The sequence below is a fragment of the Tachypleus tridentatus genome, chromosome 6, assembly GCF_004210375.1.
Source record: "Tachypleus tridentatus isolate NWPU-2018 chromosome 6, ASM421037v1, whole genome shotgun sequence".
NCBI classification, from domain to species: domain Eukaryota; kingdom Metazoa; phylum Arthropoda; class Merostomata; order Xiphosura; family Limulidae; genus Tachypleus; species Tachypleus tridentatus.
Genome location: NC_134830.1, coordinates 67,867,074 through 67,891,768, shown reverse-complemented (window position 1 = coordinate 67,891,768; position 24,695 = coordinate 67,867,074). Strand labels below are relative to the sequence as shown.

General features: G+C 34.4%; 1 protein-coding gene across 1 annotated transcript in view; it reads left to right on the top strand.

Annotated features, from left to right (window-relative positions):
- Positions 1 to 24,695, top strand: part of LOC143252738 (putative polypeptide N-acetylgalactosaminyltransferase 9) — a 69,442-nt gene that overhangs the window by 17,878 nt on the left and 26,869 nt on the right. Inside the window, exons 2-3 of the mRNA XM_076505329.1 lie at positions 552 to 718; positions 23,114 to 23,278. Coding sequence (XP_076361444.1) covers positions 552 to 718; positions 23,114 to 23,278 — 332 coding nt within the window. The remainder of the gene's footprint in view (positions 1 to 551; positions 719 to 23,113; positions 23,279 to 24,695) is intronic.

The window sequence follows — 24,695 nt, the reverse complement described above, 5'->3', positions numbered from 1 at the left end:
ATACAATTTCACGTTTCTAACCCTTTCTCTAATAAGTACAATGGGAAAAATAGTAGCATAATTTTTCACTTTATAAATATCTGTGAATATTAAAATACCATACTTTAATTTTAAGGTTTTACAAGGCTAATTTTTATGAAGACAGATCTAAATGTTTCCGGTAAGCCTGAAAGTTAATAATTCTGAAAACCGGATTTCAATACCCTCGGTGAGCACAGAAAAGTAAGTCCATTGTATAGTTTTCTGATTAACTACAAACAAACAAAATTCATTACTTCGCCATGCCCTCTGGTGGCACGAGATCATTATGTAGCAACAAATCTATTCATGTGAGTTCAAGTGTAAGAAGTGCAAGTAAATGGAAAATTTCAGTTTATTTAAACTATATATAAATGTCTTTGTTCTCTTTATACAAGAGAAACAAAGCTTCTTATGTACTACCTACTACAGACGTAATAAACCAATTTTCGTTAAGTAATAATGAAAGACAATATGATTAATTTTACAGCAACGAGACTGTAAACTATTTGACGACTCTCGTGTTTTCACAGATGTCGAGGCATCAAACATTTGGACACCTTGCCCCAGACTAGTGTTATCGTTTGCTTTCACAACGAAGCTTGGAGCGTCCTCTTACGGACAGTTCACAGTATCCTCGACAGATCACCTCACCACCTAATCAAAGAAGTTATTCTGGTAGACGATTTTTCTGACCAACGTAAGTTGCATAAAAACTTATAAGTATTATATATTTCTAAAAAATATTGACTCGAGATACAAAAAAATGGTGATTTATTTAAGTTTTAAATTAGGTAAGCCTTTTTCAGAGTTACTGTAACTTGTAGAAAAACGTTAATAAATAAACTATTATAGAATTTATAGTAGTCGTTTTATGAACTATGAGTGAAGTTTCACACTCATTTTTATCACGTTAGTCCAGAACTTGTGTTTTATTTCTTTTTCAGAATGTCAAAATAATGGTTATCAGTTGATTTACATCTCAAAATGTTATATATATATTTTTCCTGCACCTATGAAGCGTGAAAGAAGTAATTATTGCCATACAATCCACGGAAAATAACCGGAATTCAAACGTGAAAAAGGTTGGGTGGTCTACTAGTTATCTTTCTGGGCTGCGAATCAGGAAATCAAAAGTTGTCTTTGTACTCGCGATACGCCGCCGAACACGCTCTGCACTCGCTTTCGGTATCAAGTAGGCTTATGTGCGACTGTATTACTAAGTGGTTGCTCTCCTTCTAGTTACCACTTTATTATCAAGAAAGGAAATGTCTTAACTGTGTTGTTGTTTTTTTATAATCTGACCTTCAACCCATGTGTCTTACGTTCCGTTCATGTTTAAAATACCAAATACCTCAAGAACGTATTTCTGTAGAGGATGAATTTGTTTATTATTCATCTTAGGTGTACCAATAGGAGAGGGTACTTAATCAATATCAAATGTACCAAATAAGTGATATTGACCCAATGCATAATGAACTTAAGGTTTAAGTGAGTCGCATTTAACAAATAATAAAAGCGTATTTCAAAATAAGCAGTAGCTCTAATATTAATTATAAAAACATAAAATTACAAAATATTAATAATTCTAATTTGTTTGTTTGTTTAGAATTAAGCACAAAGCTACTCAGTGGGCTATCTGTGCTCTGACCACCACGGGTATCGAAACCCGGTTTTTAGTGTGTAAGTCCGTGAACATACCACTGTGCCACTGGGGAAATAATTCTGATTTTCGCCATCTTGACATATGGATCTCATGGTGTTGTTAATATTGAACTAGTCTACATACCTGCAGGTTTCAAGGAATTGGATTGATCCATGATTTGAAAGGTTAAAACATCATCGTTAGTATACATATCTCTGTAGAGATGGTAAATATTATAATCTCATCAGCATATTTTGTAATCTTGTTAATTATTAACAAGTACAATACTACATGGCCCAGCTTGGCCAGGTGGTTAAGGCACTTGGCTCGTAATCTGAGGGTCGCGGGTTTGAATCCCCGTCACACCAAACATGCTCGCCCTTTCAACTGTTGGAATGTTATATTGGGACGGTCAATTCTACTATTCGTTAGTAAAAGAGTAGCCCAAGAGTTGGCGGTGGGTGGCGATGACTAGCTCCCTTCCCTCTAGTCTTACACTGCTAAATTAGGGACGGCTAGCACAGATAGCCCTCGAGTAGCTTTGTGCGAAATTCAAAAACAAAACAAACTATTTTTTCGCTTCAAGAAATCAAAATCGTAAGTTTACACGTCTTTCTAGTTTTTGTGCTTTAAGAAATGGAAATCGTACGCAAATCATGCGCCTTTAGTCCTTGTTTTTCTGTATTTTAACACACCAGATTTGTCGTTAAATGGTATGTGTACAACTAGCAAAGTTCCCCCTGTAAGTGAGCGATAAAAATTCCGTATAGTTGTTTCAAAGAATAATACACTTAAGCAGGCCATATGAAAGAACACAACTATCTTGCTCTTTTTAAAACAAGGCATTAAGTTCAGTTCGGATATGCTCTGATCTCTATTACTGTTTTTGGAAAATTATTGTAAAACCATCATCAAAATATATAAACGTACATGTATTTGTAGTGGTTGTTTTGTATGTATATATTATAAGTATAAAATTTTTAAGCCATAAACATGCATTTTTTAAAATACGTTGCACATTAAAAAAAAAGGATTCTAGGGTACAAGCTACAATGTGGGATTATAAAATGTATCCTAGGTTCTGAGGGTGACTGCAGAAGTGGGATCTACATTGCAGTGGGGATACACCGTCTATCAGTCTTAACCTCCAATTCGTTAATCTCACATAAGAAAATTAGAAATTAGGAGAGCGATATGTGGGTGCTGAAGCCCACAACGCCCCACGTCTATATTACTATTCACTGCCTACAGACAGTTGTGGGAAGGTGACTGCTCTTCCAAGCTAGAATAAGAAAAAGATGAAAATAAAAAGTAAATAACACACGACATCAGCAAAGGGATAGTTTACTATGACTGTCTTGCGTTTATATGCGGCTTAAAGTGCACATCCGCATAAATTAGTGCCAAGTTCTTAGATGACTTTATTTATAACTACATTTTAGTAATTTTTAATAGAATTTCTCTGATTTTACTTTCTTTGTATTTATTTAATACATTTTTGTATTTATTACAGAATAATTTAATAATTGTATCTTAAAGTTCTTTATTAAATCAATTAACTATTCATTTACGTAGATCTCAAGTTAAAAACAGTTTAACGAAATTTGTAATAAATTACAATATTTTATTAATAATGTTGATATACTGATACGAATATTAATAGTTAATATTTCCTTTTTAATTTACTGAAGAAACTGACTGTGAATAATTTGTTAAATAATTAACACTGTGGTTTAATAACTAGAAATTTTTCATATGGTATGATATATCTATATAACATGAAATAACCTTAAAACTATCATTCGGACATGTAAATAGCGTGAAAATCGACATTATAAATTTATTTGAAATAGGTTTAACGCACAATCTACGAGTTAGAGAGAAATATTTGTTGGGTTGATTTAAAAATACAGCCGTCCGGTACTTTTTAAAATTCTGTATATAAATTTGAACTTGCGATGATTGGATTCTGATATGCTCACAAGCGTGGCTACATTCGCACTATTTTCTAGGCGATCAGAGAACAAAGCCTATACAACGTTCAAAATTCTATACACATCATATGGAAGTGGAAGTGTCCATACTTGTTGCTAAGCTCATACTCTAGTTCCTCAGCTCAGTAAAACCGTTTTATCCATGTATTTCGCGAGTTCTGTCAATGGAAACAGCCGAAGAAAACTCAATAAAGCTTATTAACCACAGTAAGTTGGCTAAGTACGATTCTTGTCTGAAAATTAACGCTTCCGCTATATTGAGTAAGAAGAACACAATCCGTCCAACTTTAAACTCCACATATTCGTGGCAGCTCTACTGATAGCTGAATTATTTTGTCAGTCTTCAGGTACTTAATATGTTGGTTAAAGATCAAATATTTTGTTCAAGGAGTATGTACGTAGGTAAACAATACAGTTGGCAGGTGAGCAATCTACTCGACAGAGGGTATGTGTTTTTATGGTAGCCCTAATGAATCCCTACAACACCGCAAACGTATTGAATATTAAATATAATCTAATGAAGTCATTGCGGACTAATATCGAATACTGGGAATACGTTTAACGTATCTAAATTCCGGTAATCATTTAATGATTCATATGTACACTTGTAAATTAAATTAAACTTGAAATCTGTTTGCTTTGGTGTTTTTAAAGTATGTTACAGGCAGACACTTCAAACCTCTAAAATCTCGATATAAAACATTGGAATCTCGCGAGTCGCTATCTATCAGCACTAGCTTAATCTTAGATGGTGCTAAGGTGAATCGTACAAAGAAACTAAAATGAAGTTAAGTAGTAGTATTAAACTTTATTTGTTTTTTCACTCAATAAAGAAACATAGACGGGCCCGGCATAGCCAAGCGTGTTAAGGCGTGCGACTCGTAATCCGAGGGTCGCGGGTTCGCATCCCCCTCGCGCCAAACATGCTCGCCCTTTCAGCCGTGGGGGCGTTATAATGTGACGGTCAATCCTACTATTCGTTGGTAAAAGAGTAGCCCAAGAGTTGGTGGTGGGTGGTGATGACTAGCTGCCTTCCCTCTAGTCTTACACTGCAAAATTAGGAACGGCTAGCACAGATAGACCTCGAGTAGCTTTGTGCGAAATTCAAAAACAAAACAAACAAAACAGGACTTGTGGTATAACTGATTGCAAATTATGCATTAATTTTCCAATGTATGGAATTGTCATTTGTTTCACATGCACTGTGGATCTAAGATTCTGCGTTTCGCGCACCTTGACGCCAAAATCGCATGGGACCAAAAGTGACCATAAAATTCAACTATTCAATAGAGTAACTCACAACTTAGCAGTAGGTGGTGTTAACTAGCTGTCCCCTTATAGTCTATCACTTCACAATTAGTGAGCACTAACTTAGATAGTTCTCAAGTAGCTTTGCAAGAAAGTCGTAAAACAACAAAATCACACATGCACTTCTCCATATCAACGTTTTGTTAAATAAGCGATAAGATTGTTTGTATTTAAGCATAAAGTTACACATTGGGCTATATGGGCCCTGCTCACTACAGGTATCAAAATCCGGTTGCGAACGTTGAAAGTCCGTAGACATAACGCTGCACCACTGGGAGGCTAAGTGTTAAGATTTAACATCAACTTTCGATAATTTTCTTCCCCAGTAGCTCAGTGACAAGCTTAAGCGATTATAACTCTATCGGGGTTCGAATTCAAGAGCGGCTACAGCTCTGATGTTCCATTATGTAGCTTTGCTCTTAAGCAGAAACAAATAATCAACTGAGCTATTTATTTTAAGAATATAACTTTAGCCGCAGTACCAACCACACTAGCAACTGTCAGCAAATTGATACGATCTTCCTCACGTGCAGGAGGAGATACGTTGTGTTCTTGTGACAATACAGTGAGATGCTAGTTTTTCTATACCAGCTCTCGTACATGATGTAAACTAAAACACTAAATATCTTCTCTTTTCACTTGGTCATCATCTGTTAGTTACAATAATAATAAACTATAAATCTCTGTAAGAGGTAACAAGTAAGTTAGGTAGGCGTTTTAATTTTTTTTTTCATGCTAGCGTTTTGATATATAATAGGTGGGGTCGAAGAATTCTCGCCGATTAAACGTTTATAACATTTCAAACATTTCCGGTCAACTTTTAACACCACTTCAAACATGACAAAACTATTGTAATGTACAAGTCTTACTTATATTTTCCGAATATCAGTTCCCCCGTCAGTGTACCTCAGAACGGCTGATATGAGTATTAACACTTTTATTGATAAACAGATGACAATGTTAACAAAGGTTAACAAAGAAGATGATAATCAAGACTTTTGACATTCTAAAGGTAAAACAAGTCACATAACTTGCAGCATTATCTCTTGCGACAGTTTTTGTATTATATAAACATGTTAAATGTATTCAGTTGAATTTATCCAGAAATTAAAGGTTTTATTTTTTAAGTAGTGCAGAAGCCTTGCATATTACAATTGTTAAAACCATAAAAATAGTATGGAAGTGTAGCCTCACTTAATATCCAAAGGCAATAAACAATTTCCGTCCTTGCTGTCCATTTGAATCGCATTTAACACAGAGCGTTAAAAGTGCGTGCAGATTCTGTTACGTAGCGAGAATTAATAATTCTCGTATATGTTATATCGCAACCTGATTTAATTAATCTTGTAGAGACCTGCTTCCTTAACAGGTTCATGAGAGTACAATAAAACGCAACTACCATGGTTACACCTGTTCTTTTTAGATTAAGCACTAACATAATTGCAAAACATTAAATTAATAAAGAATTTAATTATTGTTATCGTCTACGCAAATGCAACAATTATTTTAGATAAATCATATATAATACAAGTTTTCGCTTAGTTAAAGTAAGTTTAATACCTAACATTACATCAAGGGAAACGAACAGTATCACCAGTAAAACTAAGATGTTTTATATAAGATGTTTTCATAGTGTTAACCTGCTTCATACGTTAAAATGTTACGGTATTTTCATATTGTTAACTTGTTTCATACGTTAAGACGTTACGGTGTTTTCATAGTGTTAACCTATATGCAAAAACGGCTCGTTTGGGCTGAGAAAACACTTTACATAGAAGAGCGAACAACGTTTCGACCTTCTTCGGTCATCGTCAGGTTCACAAAGAAAGAGGTAACTGACCGGAAGCTGACCACATGTTTGAAAGGGGTTGTGTAACTGTGTGTCGAAATGTAGAGGGCGGTATTAGATGTTTGAATATATAATATTATTTATTATATTAATATAGGTATAAAGGCGTTCCTTTATATTGGTTTATTTTGGGTTTAAGTTGTTGTATAAGTAAGGCTTCTTTAATTTTACGTTTGTTTATGTTTGTTTCTTTATTTAGTATTTGAGTGTTTTCTATGGTTATGTTGTGTTTATTTGACTTGCAGTGTTCGAAAACGTGTGAAGGTGACTTTTATGTTCTTTGAATCTGGTTTCCATTTTCTACTTGTTTCTCAATATAGAAGTCGTGGCAGTTATCACATTGTATTTTATAAATAATGTTGGTGTGGTGTTTGTCAGTGTAGTTTTTACATAGTATAGACCTCAGTTTTGTGCCGGGTTTTTGAATAAATTTGGTATTAATTGGAATGTCATATTTTGTTACTAATTTTTGCCAAATGTTGGTTATTTGTTTGCTGATGTCGGGAATATATGGTATACAGCAGTATATGGTTTCGTGGTTTTTTGATTCTTGAGCTGTATTTACTTTAGTTGGTTGATTTTGCTTTCTGTCTAGGTGTGTGCGTATAATGTTTTCTACGGTTTGTGGAGGAAACTTATTGATGTTGGTGAAGTATTGTTTTATTTTGTCTAATTCATCGTTAATTTTATCTGGTGAGCATAGTTTTATGGCTGTGTTTATTTGGTTTCTTAGTATGTTGAGTTTTTGTTTTATTTCATGTGCTGAGTCCCAAGGAATGTATAGTCCAGTATGGGTGATTTTTCGGTGGATTTCTGTTTGGAATTGTGTATCAGTTCTTGTAATTTTGAGGTTAAGAAATGATATTTGATTGTTTTCTTCCTGTTCACATGTGAAGTTGATGTTGGGATGTATAGAGTTAATGTGATTGAAAAAATTAAGTATGTGTTCTGTAGATTTGAATCCCGCAACCGTGTCATCTACATATCTATACCAGTATAGTGGTGGATGTAATGCTGTGTTAATTGCTTGTGTTTCAACTTGTGTCATAAAAATATTGGCAGTTAGCAACCCTCATAGAATTCACCACGATAAAGACAAACTTCATGTTCAACAACCAAAACTATATACAAACAAACGGCCTAAGCATGGGCAACCCAGTATCACCAGTTCTAGCCAATATTTTTTATGACACAAGTTGAAACACAAGCAATTAACACAGCATTACATCCACCACTATACTGGTATAGATATGTAGATGACACGGTTGCGGGATTCAAATCTACAGAACACATACTTAATTTTTTCAATCACATTAACTCTATACATCCCAACATCAACTTCACATGTGAACAGGAAGAAAACAATCAAATATCATTTCTTAACCTCAAAATTACAAGAACTGATACACAATTCCAAACAGAAATCCACCGAAAAATCACCCATACTGGACTATACATTCCTTGGGACTCAGCACATGAAATAAAACAAAAACTCAACATACTAAGAAACCAAATAAACACAGCCATAAAACTATGCTCACCAGATAAAATTAACGATGAATTAGACAAAATAAAACAATACTTCACCAACATCAATAAGTTTCCTCCACAAACCGTAGAAAACATTATACGCACACACCTAGACAGAAAGCAAAATCAACCAACTAAAGTAAATACAGCTCAAGAATCAAAACCACGAAACCATATACTGCTGTATACCATATATTCCCGACATCAGCAAACAAATAACCAACATTTGGCAAAATTAGTAACAAAATATGACATTCCAATTAATACCAAATTTATTCAAAACCCGGCACAAAACTGAGGGTCTATACTATGTAAAACTACACTGACAAACACCACACCAACATTATTTATAAAATACAATGTGATAACTGCCACGACTTCTATATTGAGAAACAAGTAGAAAATGGAAACCAGATTCAAAGAACATAAAGTCACCTTCACACGTTTTCGAACACTGCAAGTCAAATAAACACAACATAACCATAGAAAACACTCAAATACTAAGTAAAGAAACAAACATAAACAAACGTAAAATTAAAGAAGCCTTACTTATACAACAACTTAAACCCAAAATAAACCAATATAAAGGAACGCCTTTATACCTATATTAATATAATAAATAATATTATATATTCAAACATCTAATACCGCCCTCTACATTTCGACACACAGTTACACAACCCCTTTCAAACATGTGGTCAGCTTCCGGTCAGTTACCTCTTTCTTTGTGAACCTGACGATGACCAAAGAAGGTCGAAACGTTGTTCGCTCTTCTATGTAAAGTGTTTTCTCAGCCCAAACGAGCCGTTTTTGCATATAAATTTCTCAACAAGTGGGTTTCTCGTCATCACTGATTAGTGTTAACCTGCTTCATACGTTAAGATGTTACGGTGTTTTCATATTGTTAACTTGTTGCATACGTTAAGACGTTACGGTGTTTTCATATTGTTAACTTGTTGCATACGTTAAGACGTTACGGTGTTTTCATATTGTTAACTTGTTGCATACGTTAAGACGTTACGGTGTTTTCATATTGTTAACTTGTTGCATACGTTAAGACGTTACGGTGTTTTCATATTCTTAACTTGTTGCATACGTTAAGACGTTACGGTGTTTTTATAGTGTTAACCTGTTTCATACGTTAAGACGTTACGGTGTTTTCATAGTGTTAACCTGTTTCATACGTTAAGACGTTACGGTGTTTTCATAGTGTTAACCTGTTTCATACGTTAAGACGTTACGGTGTTTTCATAGTGTTAACCTGTTTCATATGTTAAGACGTTACGGTGTTTTCATAGTGTAACCTGTTTCTCACGTTTGCTAAAAATCCGTGATTCACAACAACTATAGAACGTATACGTCAGGTGACAGTCTTCAATCATAACCTGTTTGCCCCTAGTACAGCTGTAAGTCTACAGGTTTATAACGCTAACATCAGCGGTTCGATTCCCCTCAGCAGATAGCCGGATGTGGCTTTGCTAAATGAAAACACACACATAATTTAACATATACAAATATTCCAACCGCAAAATTTTCTACAGAACGATATGTAATTTTTATAGACTATTCATATACAAATTTCTTCTAGGTCCATGATTTTGTTGGTTACAAAATATTTAGTAGTATATGTTTCTTTGCTGTAGAACAAAGCCATGTAGTGCTATCGACTGTGCTCACCGAAGGGAATCGCACCCATTGTCTTTAGCTCTAGAATTCCACTAGGTCGCAATAACATAAGAGTCACACAATAAAAATATAAATAGATCCTAACATAACTGTAACTAATCCCGTTAATTAACACATGACTTTCCATGAATTATACTCCCTAGTGGCACAGCGGTATGTATTCGAACTCACATGGCTAGAAACCGGGTTTCGATACCCGTGGTGGGTAAATCACAGATAGGCCATTGTGTAGCTTTGTGCTTAATTTCAAACAACAAAAAACATGACTTCGGTATAGAGAATGAGTGGGAAATTGTTTGTTTTTTCTCAGATCTTTATAGTAGTGTGGTGACAGATAAGAGCATAAAGTTACACAATATGATGTAATATGTAAGCCTTGTCAATTGTGAATGAACCATACTTAAACAAATCGTTCACTTAAGATTTAAGTTGCTCTTTGTGAAAACACAATAGTGGCAATCTGTTAAAGACAGAACAAAAATTATAAGTCAGCTATCACTTGTAAAAGAAGATATTTTTTATTTAATTTTTGTCCTTTGTTTTTCATTTTCGAATTATTCTCTGTGTAACATTTTTAAAATCTTAAACTTATCTGTTGGGTATCAACGTATCTGCTTTGTTATGAATTTCGCGCAGAACTACACGAGGTACATCTGCACTAATCGTCCCTAATTTAACAGGGAAGGCAGTTGATTACCACCACTTACTGCAAAAATGAATATTTTAATTGATCGTTACATTATAATGCCCTCACTGCTAAAAGGACACGTGTGTTTGGAGAGATGGGGATTCGAACACGCGATCCTAACCACGTGGTCATGCAAGGCCCAGTGTACCTCCCTACTAGAACAGTTAAAAGTTGTGAATATCAGTTTTGTGTTTTAATAATGATGTATTAAATGACTGATGTATTTTAAAACTTGCTAATGGTTTTTGTATTTATCAGCTGGAGTGACGATCTCTCTATAATACTTTTATTGTTGGACATTAGCATGACTCTTGCAAGCAGTATTTCTATTAAGTATATTTTTTATACAAAAACAACTATTTCTCAATTTATTCTTGCCAAAATATTTCACAATCAACACGTATAGATTAAATAAAAAATCATTTATATAAATACACCTTTTATGCTATAGCACACTCTGGTGTAGCAAAATAAAATGATCTTCCTTTGATAATTTAACCTTTTAATAGCCCTCCAGTGGCACAGTAATATGTTTGCGGACTTACAATGATAGAAACTGGATTTCGATACCCGTGGTGTGCAGAACAAGATAGTCCATTGTGTAGCTTTGTGCTTAGCTTCGAACAAACAAAGCCTTTTAATCATGTCGATGTTACAAAACTCGTGTGCGGTGATTTCTAGTTAAGAACTTTGACTTTGCTATTCGTTTACTTTTAGACACCTCTTGGTATTCAAAGCTGGTTTTACATCGCAAATCTCTTTCATTTTGTTAAAAGTACATATATTACAACGTCATGAAAGGATGCTTAGTTTCTCAAGTGTTTTTTAAGCAACTTCCTCTTGTAGTTAAGCCATTCCGGTGAAATTAGTCCGAATACACTTGGCATATCTAAATTACACAATATATATCACCTCTACTTGGTTGTTTCTTCCGTAATACATGCAAGATCACACACAAATATTTTTAAGTCTACTACTGTTACTATACTGGTTAATGACTTAGTAAATCTGTTCAACAATTCTGAGTTCACGGAAGAAGAAAAGTACGTCATTTTATTTCACCACCAGTCTTTCGAGCTGTGAATTAGCTTAAATTAGGATTAATTAACAGACACTTTTAAAGTAAGCGAGCTAACTGATGCTTGTTATGAAGGCTTCGTTAATACCCAGTTTATTGGTTTGCTATCTAATGATCATCTGGTTATGAAAGCAGTTTCTTTTGTTGCGTTGATTACATAAAATTAACGACGCTTTAACGTCTAGTGGCCGAAACTAGGTTGGAAACAAAAGAGGGTCATCCATGGCAGTTCAAAGTTCGGTTAAGTTTACTGTGATATAAGACATTAACATCACTGAAAGTTTATTATGTCTAATTTGATGTAAGGCATTTACAAAACGTACAGTTGGAGCAAGTTTGATGTTATATAAGAAATCAAAACTGCTGAAAGTTCTTATTTTAATGTAAGACATTGAAATCGTTGAAAGTTTGAGAACGTTTTTTGAGTGATGCAAGACAATAACGTCCTTCAAAGGTTGACTAAGTCTGTCATGATTATGAACTTAACCATAGGCGCCGATCACCCGGGGAAGGGGTTATCAACTCCTATCCACCCTTTGCAGAAGGAGTATACATACATGTATTTGTCCCCCTTACCTCCAATTTGAGAACTGCATTGTTTTTAAAATGTAGATTTATAGCACAAATTAAACGCGGAGGACGCTGGGATTCTAATAGGCTGTTCATGTTACAAACCCAACCCTAAGAACACACAGACAATGTCTTTTCCGAATCCCCCACCATAGCACAGAGGTACATCTGCAGACTTACACTGTTAGAAACCGAGTTTCGATATCCATGTTGGGCAGAACACAGATAGTCCTTTCTAAACCTTTGTGCTTAATAACAAACAACAGAAAATTTTCCAAATTTCTTCTTATTTTAGATAATGGACTTGTCCAAACAGGTGAATTGTTATTTTAGTTTTGTAAATTCGATTTAAAAACTCCTTTTAAAGAACTGCCAAGTTGTTGACGCACCAGAAATTATTGTTGACGTCACTGAATCATGAAAGAACGCTCCAATAAATAATTTATATAATTAATATAAATGTGGTAATCCTCGCATAAAGACCTATTATTCCATAATTTCAAGTTTTTAAGTTTTACTACTCGAGTTAAAATCTACACGTTAAACGTATTGCATTATGTGTTGCTCTTTGTTTATTTACAAATTCAGTTATAACAATCGTATCACTTTTTGTCAGAAATCAATGTGTATCATAAAAAATTCATTCTCACCCTTGAAAAAAACTGAAATGTAATTTGTCCCCTTTCATACATCACAGTACAGATCAACCTTCGTGAACTGAAGATTTGAGTAAATGTGTTATGATGTTACGATACTATTGTTGAATGTTTCGGTACTCCTGATTTAATATAAGACGTTGACATTGTTAAAGATTCGAAGTAGATTTAACACAGGAAGTTAACATTGTTGAAGATTCCGGGTATTCATGTTTTTTAAACACTAAACCATATGATGAGCCGACTGCAAGTATCGAAATCTGAATTTTAGACGTACCACTGAGACACCGGTGTCACTTACGGTGTAAGACAAGACGTTAACACTGTTTAACCTTCTTCATCGAAATAGATGTTTACAAGAAGTAACTCGACTTTCATCTACTTAGTAATTACTACAAAAGTAATGGGGAAAAAAGAAAGCAGGAAAAGGCTTATTCCCCTACTTGAATTTCTTATTTGATAATTGTTTTCCTTCCATTACCAAAGTTGAATATTAAGCCATGAATAAATCCATTAAAAATTATTGTTATTACGGCTCTTTTAGCGCAAATCTACACAATTAGCTCTTTGAGTTCTGTCCGTTGTGGGGAATCTAATCACGAATTTTAGCGTTGTAAATCGAACCGGACAATCCAATACACGAAAGACAGTCTAGGATGATTAATTTATTATGAAGGGGTAATGGTCATATTTCATTAGTAGAGCATCTGATGGACATATTTCATTAGTAGAGCATCTGATTAATTCATTTCCAGCGATAAATTATAATTTGATTCCCCTATCATATTAACCATCTTCAATTATTTAACTATTCAATATCCACACCCAAACTCCTCAAGTCAAAATTAGACTCAGTCTCATAGTAATACGAAACTATCACCGTTTTCTCTCGAATGAATTAAGAATCTTATTCAAAATGACAGAAGAAGCGAATATTTAGTAAGATTCCTATTGATCAAGTAAACTACAAGCCCGCCTTTATTTCCTGAACTGTGTTTTTCAGTTCATGTTATTCTCAAGACATCAGTGTATTGTGATCAAGACTGACAGCTATTCGCGCTTATTCGAAGGAAGAGATTCAAGGCGATTGGTTGGGTTAAAGAACTTTTCAAGGTAGACGAAACACGACAAAGTGATGGGTAAAGGTTGAATCTGCACTTCTTCGTTTTATGATAATATTTAATAATATTTTACTGCTGTATAAGTCACGCTTCATAACTGGGACCGAGATTATAAACAATTTTCTCTTTGAACTTACTTTTCGCATATTACTATCCTACAGCCCACATGATTTCTGGTATGTGCATATTTCTTTTCTACAGTAATACATCTTGGAACTTTAGAAATATCTGGGAATAAATTTAGTTTACAAAGCAGAGTATAGTCTTATTGACTAAAGCTATAACACAAAACATCTGTAATAAATGTTATGTCAATAGAGCGTTTTAAGTTTGAAATCTATTTAGTAAAATCTACTGTATGGATAAAATATATTCCAAAGCAAGAAATTCTAAAACCTCAATGCAAGTTTTAAAAATTGACAGTTTTATAAGCACAAATTAAGTGATGAAGAACAAACACAAATTTACAAAATATGGAGATAATTACCCGACTGGTTTGGACGTACTACGTGTGTCATCTTCAAGAGTAAACTGTCTGTACGTCGAAACAAGATGGGGTAATAATTCTCATATTTTGTAAATTTGTGTTTGTCCATTTTCTTTTACTGTACATATCACAAGCCTGTTTGTTTTATAGGTTTATCTGTTTGTATTATGAATATCATCAACTTCAAGTCTGTGTGTTCACGTGGTTTGTTTTTGTGCATTGCCGCCAAGATGGTCTTTTTGTGTTCTGTATTGTGAATCGTATAAAGTTGTATGTGTATGTTTTGAACATCGTCAATTCGTGTTCATGTTAGCCCACGTTGAAAACTGACTACTTGACATGTTGTAAGATGTTGATGTGGCTGGATTCTTGGAAATAGCAAAGAAACTAAAGATCTTATTTATTTTAAAGGGGAAGATTTACAACCCTCTTTTGGTTATATTGTTGTAGGATTAATCGTTGAGGAAACTCTCTTGACATCTTGGTGCAGGAGGATTAGAATGGATTCATAGACCATAAATCTAATGAAATACCAATCAGGTTTAAACCTGGGATCCATTTCAGTATCCAATCAGAAGACACATCGTTGCTCATACTGAGTCAGCCGGGTGTAAACAGTACAGAGACAAAATTAAAATTATATTTTAACTGCATGCTTTCAATCACAATCATCAGCCTATAAGCATATGGCACTAAATAACTGGAGGTTACAACGTTCTGACTCTGAGTGAAATCGATTACCTCTTCAAAAGGTGTCAATATGGTCATCAAACCTGCAAGCACAATTTGATCATGAAAAGTAAGTTTTGATGTACCAATATCTAGATTATCCAACTTCTTTTAGAAAATATTCATAAAGACTTAATCATCTTAATTTCTGAGTTCCATAATATTGGTGTTATCAACTGAACTCTGGTCTCTCCCTCAAGTATATCAGTAGTTTGTGTTAATTTTCGAATGACAATTGGTGTGACGTTAGGAAGTATAAAGTATTCATATATCACTGAAGGCAGTTTATTAGCCATAATAAAAATATTACATGGTTGGAAAGTTTTGATCTGATTTAACCTTCTCGTCACTGGCATCTTTTACTGCGCATGTTACAATGTTTTTAATGTGTTACGTTCAAAATGTTATTGAACTACGTTTTTGTTCATGTTATACCAATTAGTGTAGCAAAAAATCGTAGATAATAATCCATATTTTAATAGTATATAAGTTTTAAATTCTTTATTTTATAAGGCAATATTTTAAAAAATCCTAAATTTTTCATGACATTTTCTATAGATATTCACTCTTCTCTAATTTAGTTAACACCTCTCCGATAAGTACAAAATTTAAGTAAATTACTGATTATAATGTAATAACTAAGGCAAAGCATATTTATTGTAGCTTTCAATTTTGTTTGGTTGTCCCCAAGTGGAACATTGGTATGTCTGTGGACTCAAATGCTAGAAACCAAATCTCGATACCCGTTGTGGACAAAGCACAGATAGCCCATGATGTAGCTTTCAACTTAATTCCAATCAATTTGCTTGGTTAAATAGCCATTGAGTAGGAAATCAGACCCTCTCTTCAGACATCCATCTGCTACATCCTTTCAGGATTTCTCAAAAGTTATTTCTTATGTTTTTTATTATTTCTGTATTATTAATAACAAACAGAAAGCAAATACTTATCAAATGACGTCCCATAGTACGTTGTTTTCTGTAGAGTAATGTGTTAATTGTTTTTTGAACTTTTTTCCATGGGAAATTCGTTGTGCTCTAGATCAATCATTTACCAGCACGATAAAGAGTTTGTCGTATCTTATTTTCGATGTAATGGTTTGATGATGATTATCAGATAGTTTTATCTCTTTCAAAGGTTTATCTACATGTAAGTGAAAACCAACAAAATGCACCTCCTACAATTAAAATAAAATCCATGGTCTGTGTTCTTCTTTGGGTAGCTTTGGTTCATAAGTCTTTCTATGAGAAATAAAGATGGCATATCTGACCAGATCATCTTTGGTGATTTGTACTGTTACATGCGACAAAATTAGTTTCTTGAGTTAGTGGTAGAATTTCGTAGAGAAAGTGACCCACGTAATTTTAGCTTATCTGAGTTTTGTCTTGCATTGGTTCCTGGTGGCCACATTGAACTTTGACCTTATTGTGATTGCAGTTTCATACCTATTTGTTTCACAATGATACCACATTTGCTGCCAATTGATCATACAAAATTCGTTTGCGACTCTTTATACTTGGGATTTCATCAGTTATCGTCCATGTTGACATTTACCTGTTGCTTTTGATACATCAACAGATTTGGTCAGACAATTTGATAATTTATAGAGATAACCTTTGACGTTTTGTATTTTAAGGAAAAGATCGCTTGTTATTTCAAAAGTATATGTATTCAAGTGCTTTACTAAATTTGAATAATTTTATGTTTTGGGGTTGTGCTATAGACTTGCGCATCACTTTAATTTCAAGTTAAGTGTAGTCCTCATTAATGAGAGCTACATGAGTATGTTCAAATTCAATTGCGACGACTTTTTAAAAACTTTACGAACATGTAATGCACAAACAAGTCGAGGAACTATCTGAAAGTTCATCTTTTATTAATTTGAAGTGCTAGTTTCTATGCTGCATAACGTCAGCTTCTCTCTGGGATTTTTCAGCAGCAAATGTATAAAATAATATTGGATTTCAGTGCTTCATGTAAACGCAAAACTAAATATTGAAAATGTAGCAATCAGTAGATACTTAAGAATCCGTTGTCCACATAAGGAGCCGATTACCTGTAACTGTGGAAGATGTATTACTTCATGCAGCTATTCAAACTATCATTGTAACAAATAACGTAACTCGATCTACATAACTTTATTTTTTATATCAACTTAGAGTTGTATAGTTTCTTTATGTGTTTATTGCGGACAATTTCCGAGATAACAAAAATAAGGAAGACTTGAAAGAGGCTAATCATGGAATTGATCATTTTCACAGAACTATACAATATATATATTTTTCGAATTTTGTAAATTTCAAAATCCTATTATATCTTTAAGCTAGGTTACAAATGTTTAAGATTGAAAATTATCCTTAACAAAAAAGAGCATGTCTATACATTTTTATTTAGACGTTTTATTTATCATTGACCCTAGCTAAGGTATTAAAACAATTGAAATAAGCAATAGCGTCATATGCTATAAGGGCATGTTTATGTTCACTTAACCAAACAGAGGATCTTAGAACTTAACATGTTCTTTCGCGCGAGTTGATTTTTATTTTAGGAAAAATATATTTGAAGGCAAAGACAAGTAAAGTTACAAATAAAAATGATGAGTGTAAACTAGGAAGTCGGTCCTTAACAGCCCCCTGTGGCTCAGCGGTATTTCTGCGGACTTACAAAGCTAAAAACCGGGTTTTGATACCCCTGGTGGGCAGAGCACAGAGAGCCCATTGAGTAGCTTTGTGCTTAATTCAAAACAACAACATCGGTCCTTAATGCTCTTCAAAAAAAAGGAAAAAATAATAACAAAAAAAAAAAAAACCGAAGCAACAATTAGGTTTAAACACGCATCTCATCTATGTCTACGGATAAACCCTCGAAATAATATTTTTAAACTGATTTTATAATAATTAATGAATATTTACCCCTATATGTTAGGCTGATGATAACTGAATAATTAGAAGTGTCAAACACAGATTTCAATCTATTTAAATAATTATGATTTTTTTTTTAATTTTGCGCAAAGCTATTCGAGGGCTATCTGCGCTAGCCGTCCCTAATTTAATAGCGTAAGACTAGAGGGAAGGCAGCTAGTCATCACCACCCACCGCCAACTCTTGGGCTACTCTTTTACCAACGAATAGTAGGATTCACCATCACATTATAACGTCCCCAGGGCTGAAAGGGCGAGCATGTTTGGTGCGACGGGGATGCGACCCACGACCCTCTGATTACGAGTCGAACGCCTTAACCCACCTGGCCATGCCGGGCCAATAATTATGAAATATTCCTTCAATGACAGAAACAGGAAATTATTGTTATATAAATCTTTGATATTATTTCTTTATACACACTCATACGGTCGCGCGGTGGGATGGTCTAAGGACATATCACCGCTCAAATCCGTGGTTCAATTTCCCCATGGTAGTCAAAGATAACCACATGTGGCTAAAACAAACAAATTTATACGTAATAAACATTTTATAAGCACGATAAAGTAATATTCTTATTCAATACTCCTTGAATATGTTCGGAATAAAAGTTTCATTGCATTTACAAGGTAGAAATTGAAAGTTTTAGAAAACATTGAATATATAACAGCATTTTAATTATTTTATAGTATACAAAAACATACAACGACAAGCATGCAGAATAAGTAACAAAGTTGCAATGGCAGTTCTAAACTGTGTTTTCTTTTTTTATTTCTATCCAATTATTTAATTTAAAGGTGAATGAATTACTGGAAAACAAACAGTTCTATAATAGGATACCCCTTCCTCTTCTCTCAATTTGTTGTTTCAGTAGAGATTCAGTTTCAAGAGTTTCTGGTTTAATTGTGTTTCCTTTCACTCAGCTACCTACGTAACTGAACATTGATGCTAGTAATTTGTAACTAAATCACAGCAAAATAATGCAGTTGCGCTCCTACATATTGGTAACCTAGCGTAAGAATTTTATTGCAAGATGTTACGTAGTGCGTGGGCTTTATCCAGCGGACACCAAAATCCAAAACACGAAAATGTTCTTTTGGAACAGGAGAGTCAAGTCCACTCTGTGTTTGAATTATTATAAGATGAGAATTGTCATTTCTCATTAATTAATAGTCTCAGACTGTTATTGGTGGAAACCTGCCTTCTGAACACAGATAATATTATCTTATCAGTGTAGGTTTGTTTGTTTGAACTACAAAGATACAATGGACTATTTGCACTGATTCTACCACGAGTATCGACCACAATTTTAGGTTATACATTTTTTAATTTTGCAGTTGAGCCATAGGAGGAAGAAATAAACAAATATTGTTGTTTTTTTCTTTCAATTATATATTAAAACTAGGGTTTAGGGCTAAGTCGTTAACGAAACGCATTGAACAGTTTATCGATTTGTTAGCATTTTCTAATATTTTAAATAGTGCGCTTCAATATATAGTAAAACTATCTACGCCGGAAACCTGTACAAGCCGTAAATATCAAAATTTTGCAGCATTATTTTAAGATTTCAAGAAATTAATAAATTCTTGTTTAATTATTCATTTGTTTAAATATTAATAAATTCTAGGACATTTTGTTACAGTAAGTATAGGTTAAATATATTCTGTTCTTTTTTCTGCCGTCATTATTCAGGAGGTTGCTATTCGAAAGAACGATTGATTGTACTTTTGGTCACATTTACTGATGGAAAACTAGAGAAACAATAGGTAATAGGTAAAAGTGAAAATCCGAGCTGTTTCAAAAATTTAAGGAAGAATCAACTTTTGTGGAATGGAAAGCGAATAACAAAGCGTGGGTGACAAGTGCTATATTCGAGAAATTTTTGAACAAATTAAATAAAAGAATGGAACAAGGAAATAGGAATATTCTACTTTTCCTAGATAATGCAACTTGTCACCCAAAAGTTCAACTTTCAAGTGTTTGTTTAGTCTTTCTACCTCCATGTACAACATCAGTTCTACAGCCACTAGACAATGGAATTATACAGTGTATAAAATTGAACTACAGAAAACTGATGTTTTAGTATATTGTTGCAAACATGGACGACTGTAAGAGAGCATCTGAGATGATCATGAAAATTAACAAGCTAGATACAATTTCATTTTTAAGCCATTTAATGAAATACTTAAAAGATTAATGCGTAATAAAGTGCTTTCGATTCTGTAGATTTATTCTTGATAATGGTGGAGATTATGGAGAAGTTGTTTGTAATGACGATTCTAGTGAAATTCAAACTCTGATTGAGAAGATTTATGCAGATAATTCTGTGAATGTGGAAAGTTTTGTGAACGTTGAAAAGAATGTTTTAACATAAACAGATGAAATTGACTTAAAATCTATAATAAAATCACAAGATGGTAACAATGTGAGAGATTCAGAAGATGAACAAAATGGAACAGACAGTAAGAAAATAGAAATTCCTACTTCATCGCTTGTTTTAAGTTATATTAACGCTATAGAACTGTATGCAAAAATTAAGGGAGAAAATGAACTTCACGAAAAGGCCGTCGAATTGGCGTTCTCTTTCAACCGCATGAGAAAGCCCGTTTAAAAAAACGAAACAGTTAAAACTGGACACTTTCTTACACCCTCCGCTAGTACAGCGGTATGTCTCCGGATTTACAACGCTAAAATGAGGGGTTCGATTCCTCTCGGTGAGCTAAGCAGATTGCCCTTTGTGGCTTTGCAATACGAAAAACACAAACACACACTTTCTTAAAATAAATTTGATTAAGATTTTGTGTACTTATGTTTTGAATGTCTATTTTCTTCTTATTCTAATAAATATAGCATAAACAGTATAATAACTTTATTCACAAACGTCTTACTTCCCTTGAGCCAAGCAAGTATAATGTTCCGCTCAAAAATTATATATAATTAAGGAAATGCGTGTTCACTGGTTTAGCCGGAAATCTTACTCGGTCCAGTGCGATTCCGCCTAAAACAGGTTTTACTGTGCTTAACAGCTTTGAAATAATATATTGGAGAAGTTATAATCAGATAATGTTTTGCTTTGTATTACTTTCAACAAACAAAGAAAATAAAACTTAACAATGTCCGAATCGGTTACTTTTCACCTTTATGTGTATTTTACAATTTGGTCTTGTTTTTCTTACTGTCTTGCCTAATTCATAAAGAGGAAATAAGTCGTATTACCAAATTACCATTATAAATATGCGTACGAAAAATAAAAAACTCACAGCTATTAAGAAGTTCGTCGACCTTTCTTCATAACAACACCACATTTTAACTTTGCCACTTATTTCAGTTTGTTGAATGACTGAATTATTTTGGTTTTATCCATATAAGACTCGAGTGTGGCCGACTGGTGAGCATGCCCGACTGTGAATTCTAAAGTTCATTATTCTTATCATGTTACAACGCTAGAATTCGGGACTCGATTCCTCGCGGTGGACACAACAGGTAGCTTTACTCTAAGACAAACACCCCTTATATTTTGTTGCAGAAACAGACGTGCTCTGCACTTTGGGTCGTAGATACATTGACAGACTAAGGGTCAAATCCCGTTCTTCGACTAGAGCGGCCCCAAGAGTCATCTGTGAGTCCTCACACATATCTGGTTTATTAATTCGAAAGTATAGACAGCTTTCAAATATCACTTTGAGTTTTTATGCGAATATCCGAAACAAGCAAAGAAAATTCTACAGACTTGCATTAACCTTCTTTGTACAATTTTCTGTTCTTACACTTAAAATGTGTGTTAACATTAAAATAAATTATTAGTGCACTATTTGGTTGTCGCAACACCTTGAAGAGCTGCCTTACTAGTTGTACTTCCGCAGGTTTCCCGAAAATGTTCTGTTTCAAGAGGAAATAAAACTAAAATTAAGAGTAACAAATATTTTCTTTCTTGCTATTCAAGTTCATATGTCATGCTGTGTTGCAGCCTACAGAGTGCATAATTCTTCTCGTGATTTATGGCAAGCGCACGTTTGTCTGACGTCACAACAGCACAAATTGTAAAGTTAAGCGTTCCTTATGCGACGTCCTTTTAGTGTTTACTGATTGACTGATAGACAACACATTACTATCTAGTGGTGCGAATGGTTAAAACAAGTGACTCTTCAAGTCGACCTTCGGTCCCTGTCGGAGAGTGTATACTGAGGATACTTTTTTAACCAGTTTCTCATGTAAAACAAGTGAGCTTTGATTTATCTCTTGTCTTGGTGTAGTTCTCAAAAATGTACATCCATTAATAATGTTAATAATGCCAAAGTTTGTTTGTTTGTTTTTTGGAATTTCGCACAAAGCTACTCGAGGGCTATCTGTGCTATCCGTCCCTAATTTAGCAGTGTAAGACTAGAGGGAAGGCAGCTAGTCATCACCACCCACCGCCAACTCTTGGGCTACTCTTTTACCAACGAATAGTGGGATTGACCGTCACCTTATAACGCCCCCACGGCTGGGAGGGCGAGCATGTTTTGGCGCGACTCGGGCGCGAACCCGCGACCCTCAGATTACGAAGCGCACGCCTTAACGCGCTAGGCCAATTTTAAACCACATAGGGCTACCTGCTGAGCCCACCGAGGGGAATCGAACCCCTAATTGTAGCGTTGTAAATCCGTAGACATACCGCTGTACTTAGCGGGGGGCTAATGCCAAAGACGACATACAGTCTAACACAACATCTAAAATGAAGATATTTTCACGTACCGGTCCAGTTGCTCTGTTAACCCTTCGTATTTTCTCTCTCACTGTATGTTTGCTTAGAATTTATATGTAAAGTGAATCTTTGTCATCGGTTATGTTTCACAGCCCACCTACTCCGCCAGTTGGATGACTACGTAACTCAACTCCCTAAGGTTCGAGTGGTCCGAACACGCCGGAGGGAGGGATTGATCAGAGCTCGTCTTCTGGGAGCGTCTGTAGCTACAGCAACCGTCCTCACTTATCTGGACTCCCATTGTGAATGTACCGAAGGTAGGTTCTATGGCTATTTCTTGATTGGTTCATACACGAAATTTTATATGAGTATTTGTATTTATGGTAAATATACTAAAGCTAGTTGCAACCTCTGTTAGCTTTGAACAACTGACCATAAAGAATTCAGCCGTTCAGAAGCGCCCTATCACCCACCATCAACGCTAAAGTATTGACCGTTTATCATATAACCTGCAGCTTAGAGTACAGGGAATGTTTTGTGATATGGCAGAGCTTGAGCCAGGCTCGTTAGCTCCAAAATTAAAGAACTCCATAAAATCCATTTCATCCTCTGAAAAATAGAAGGCTAAAAAGTAATAATTGGATACCCACACAGGTCTTTCATAGGTTATGATATATTTATTTTCGTCACATTCTTACTTTCGAACTAAGAAAAGCTTTAATCGTTATTTCATTTGTGTTTAACTAATTTTGAGCTTTGGGCTAATAAAGCGTTATTTTTAGATCTAAATATATTGTAGATACGCATTGAGTGACATGTTTCGTCTCGATGCTATGCGTGAGGAAGTTAACAATATAGAGGTGAATTTCTGGATACTTTATGTCAGTGTGTACTATACCCCTAGGGCGAGTGCGCGAAAATGAACACGCCCTGTCACTCTTCTTGTTGTGGTTTTAAATTAAAACCCACTGTACAATTATGAATTATATGAATATTCTAAAAATATTACCAGAATACCATATTTAATAATTACAATATGGCAGGTTTACAAGCCCCTAGATGGTAGATTGAATTAAATTTAAGTTTCGAATGACTAAAATCATGCTGTGAATTAAACTTTAGGAAACAGTACTTCCTGTACAGAAGCTAATATTACAAAGTAAATTTGTAATATCCGACATTGGCATATGCATATATATAATTAAAACTAATCAGCACACTGCAATTCTCTGCTCTTGAACATCAGTAGTTTCAGTTACTTCAAAATGTTAACGAATTATCTGATTATCTCTGAAATCAAAAAGGATTTATATGAAACTAATTATTTGGTTCCCATGCACAGTTTCATATGTAGAAAAGAGAGTTCTATTTCCCTGTAATTTTACCTAAACCTCTGTACAACCATCACAAGATGTGCAGGTATAATTGATGCACTATTTTGGTATGTTTCTTTACTGTTGGAATTTCAGTTGTACCGAATGTAGCCAAATGGTTCGTGTATGCGACTGTCACTGAAGGTCATGATTCGTGTCATGTTGCAGCATAAAAAGGGTTTTCCTCACTTCGAAGCCATGATAAAAAATCTCTCTATTTGATTATAGTAGATCAATGGTTAATGCCGAGCCCTGTTGACTAACTGTCTTCCATCTAGTTTGTCGGTTCAAAAGCAGGGATGGCTTGCACAGTTCTAACTCTTGTATAGACTTGTTCGAACATCGGAATAAGAAAGGGTTT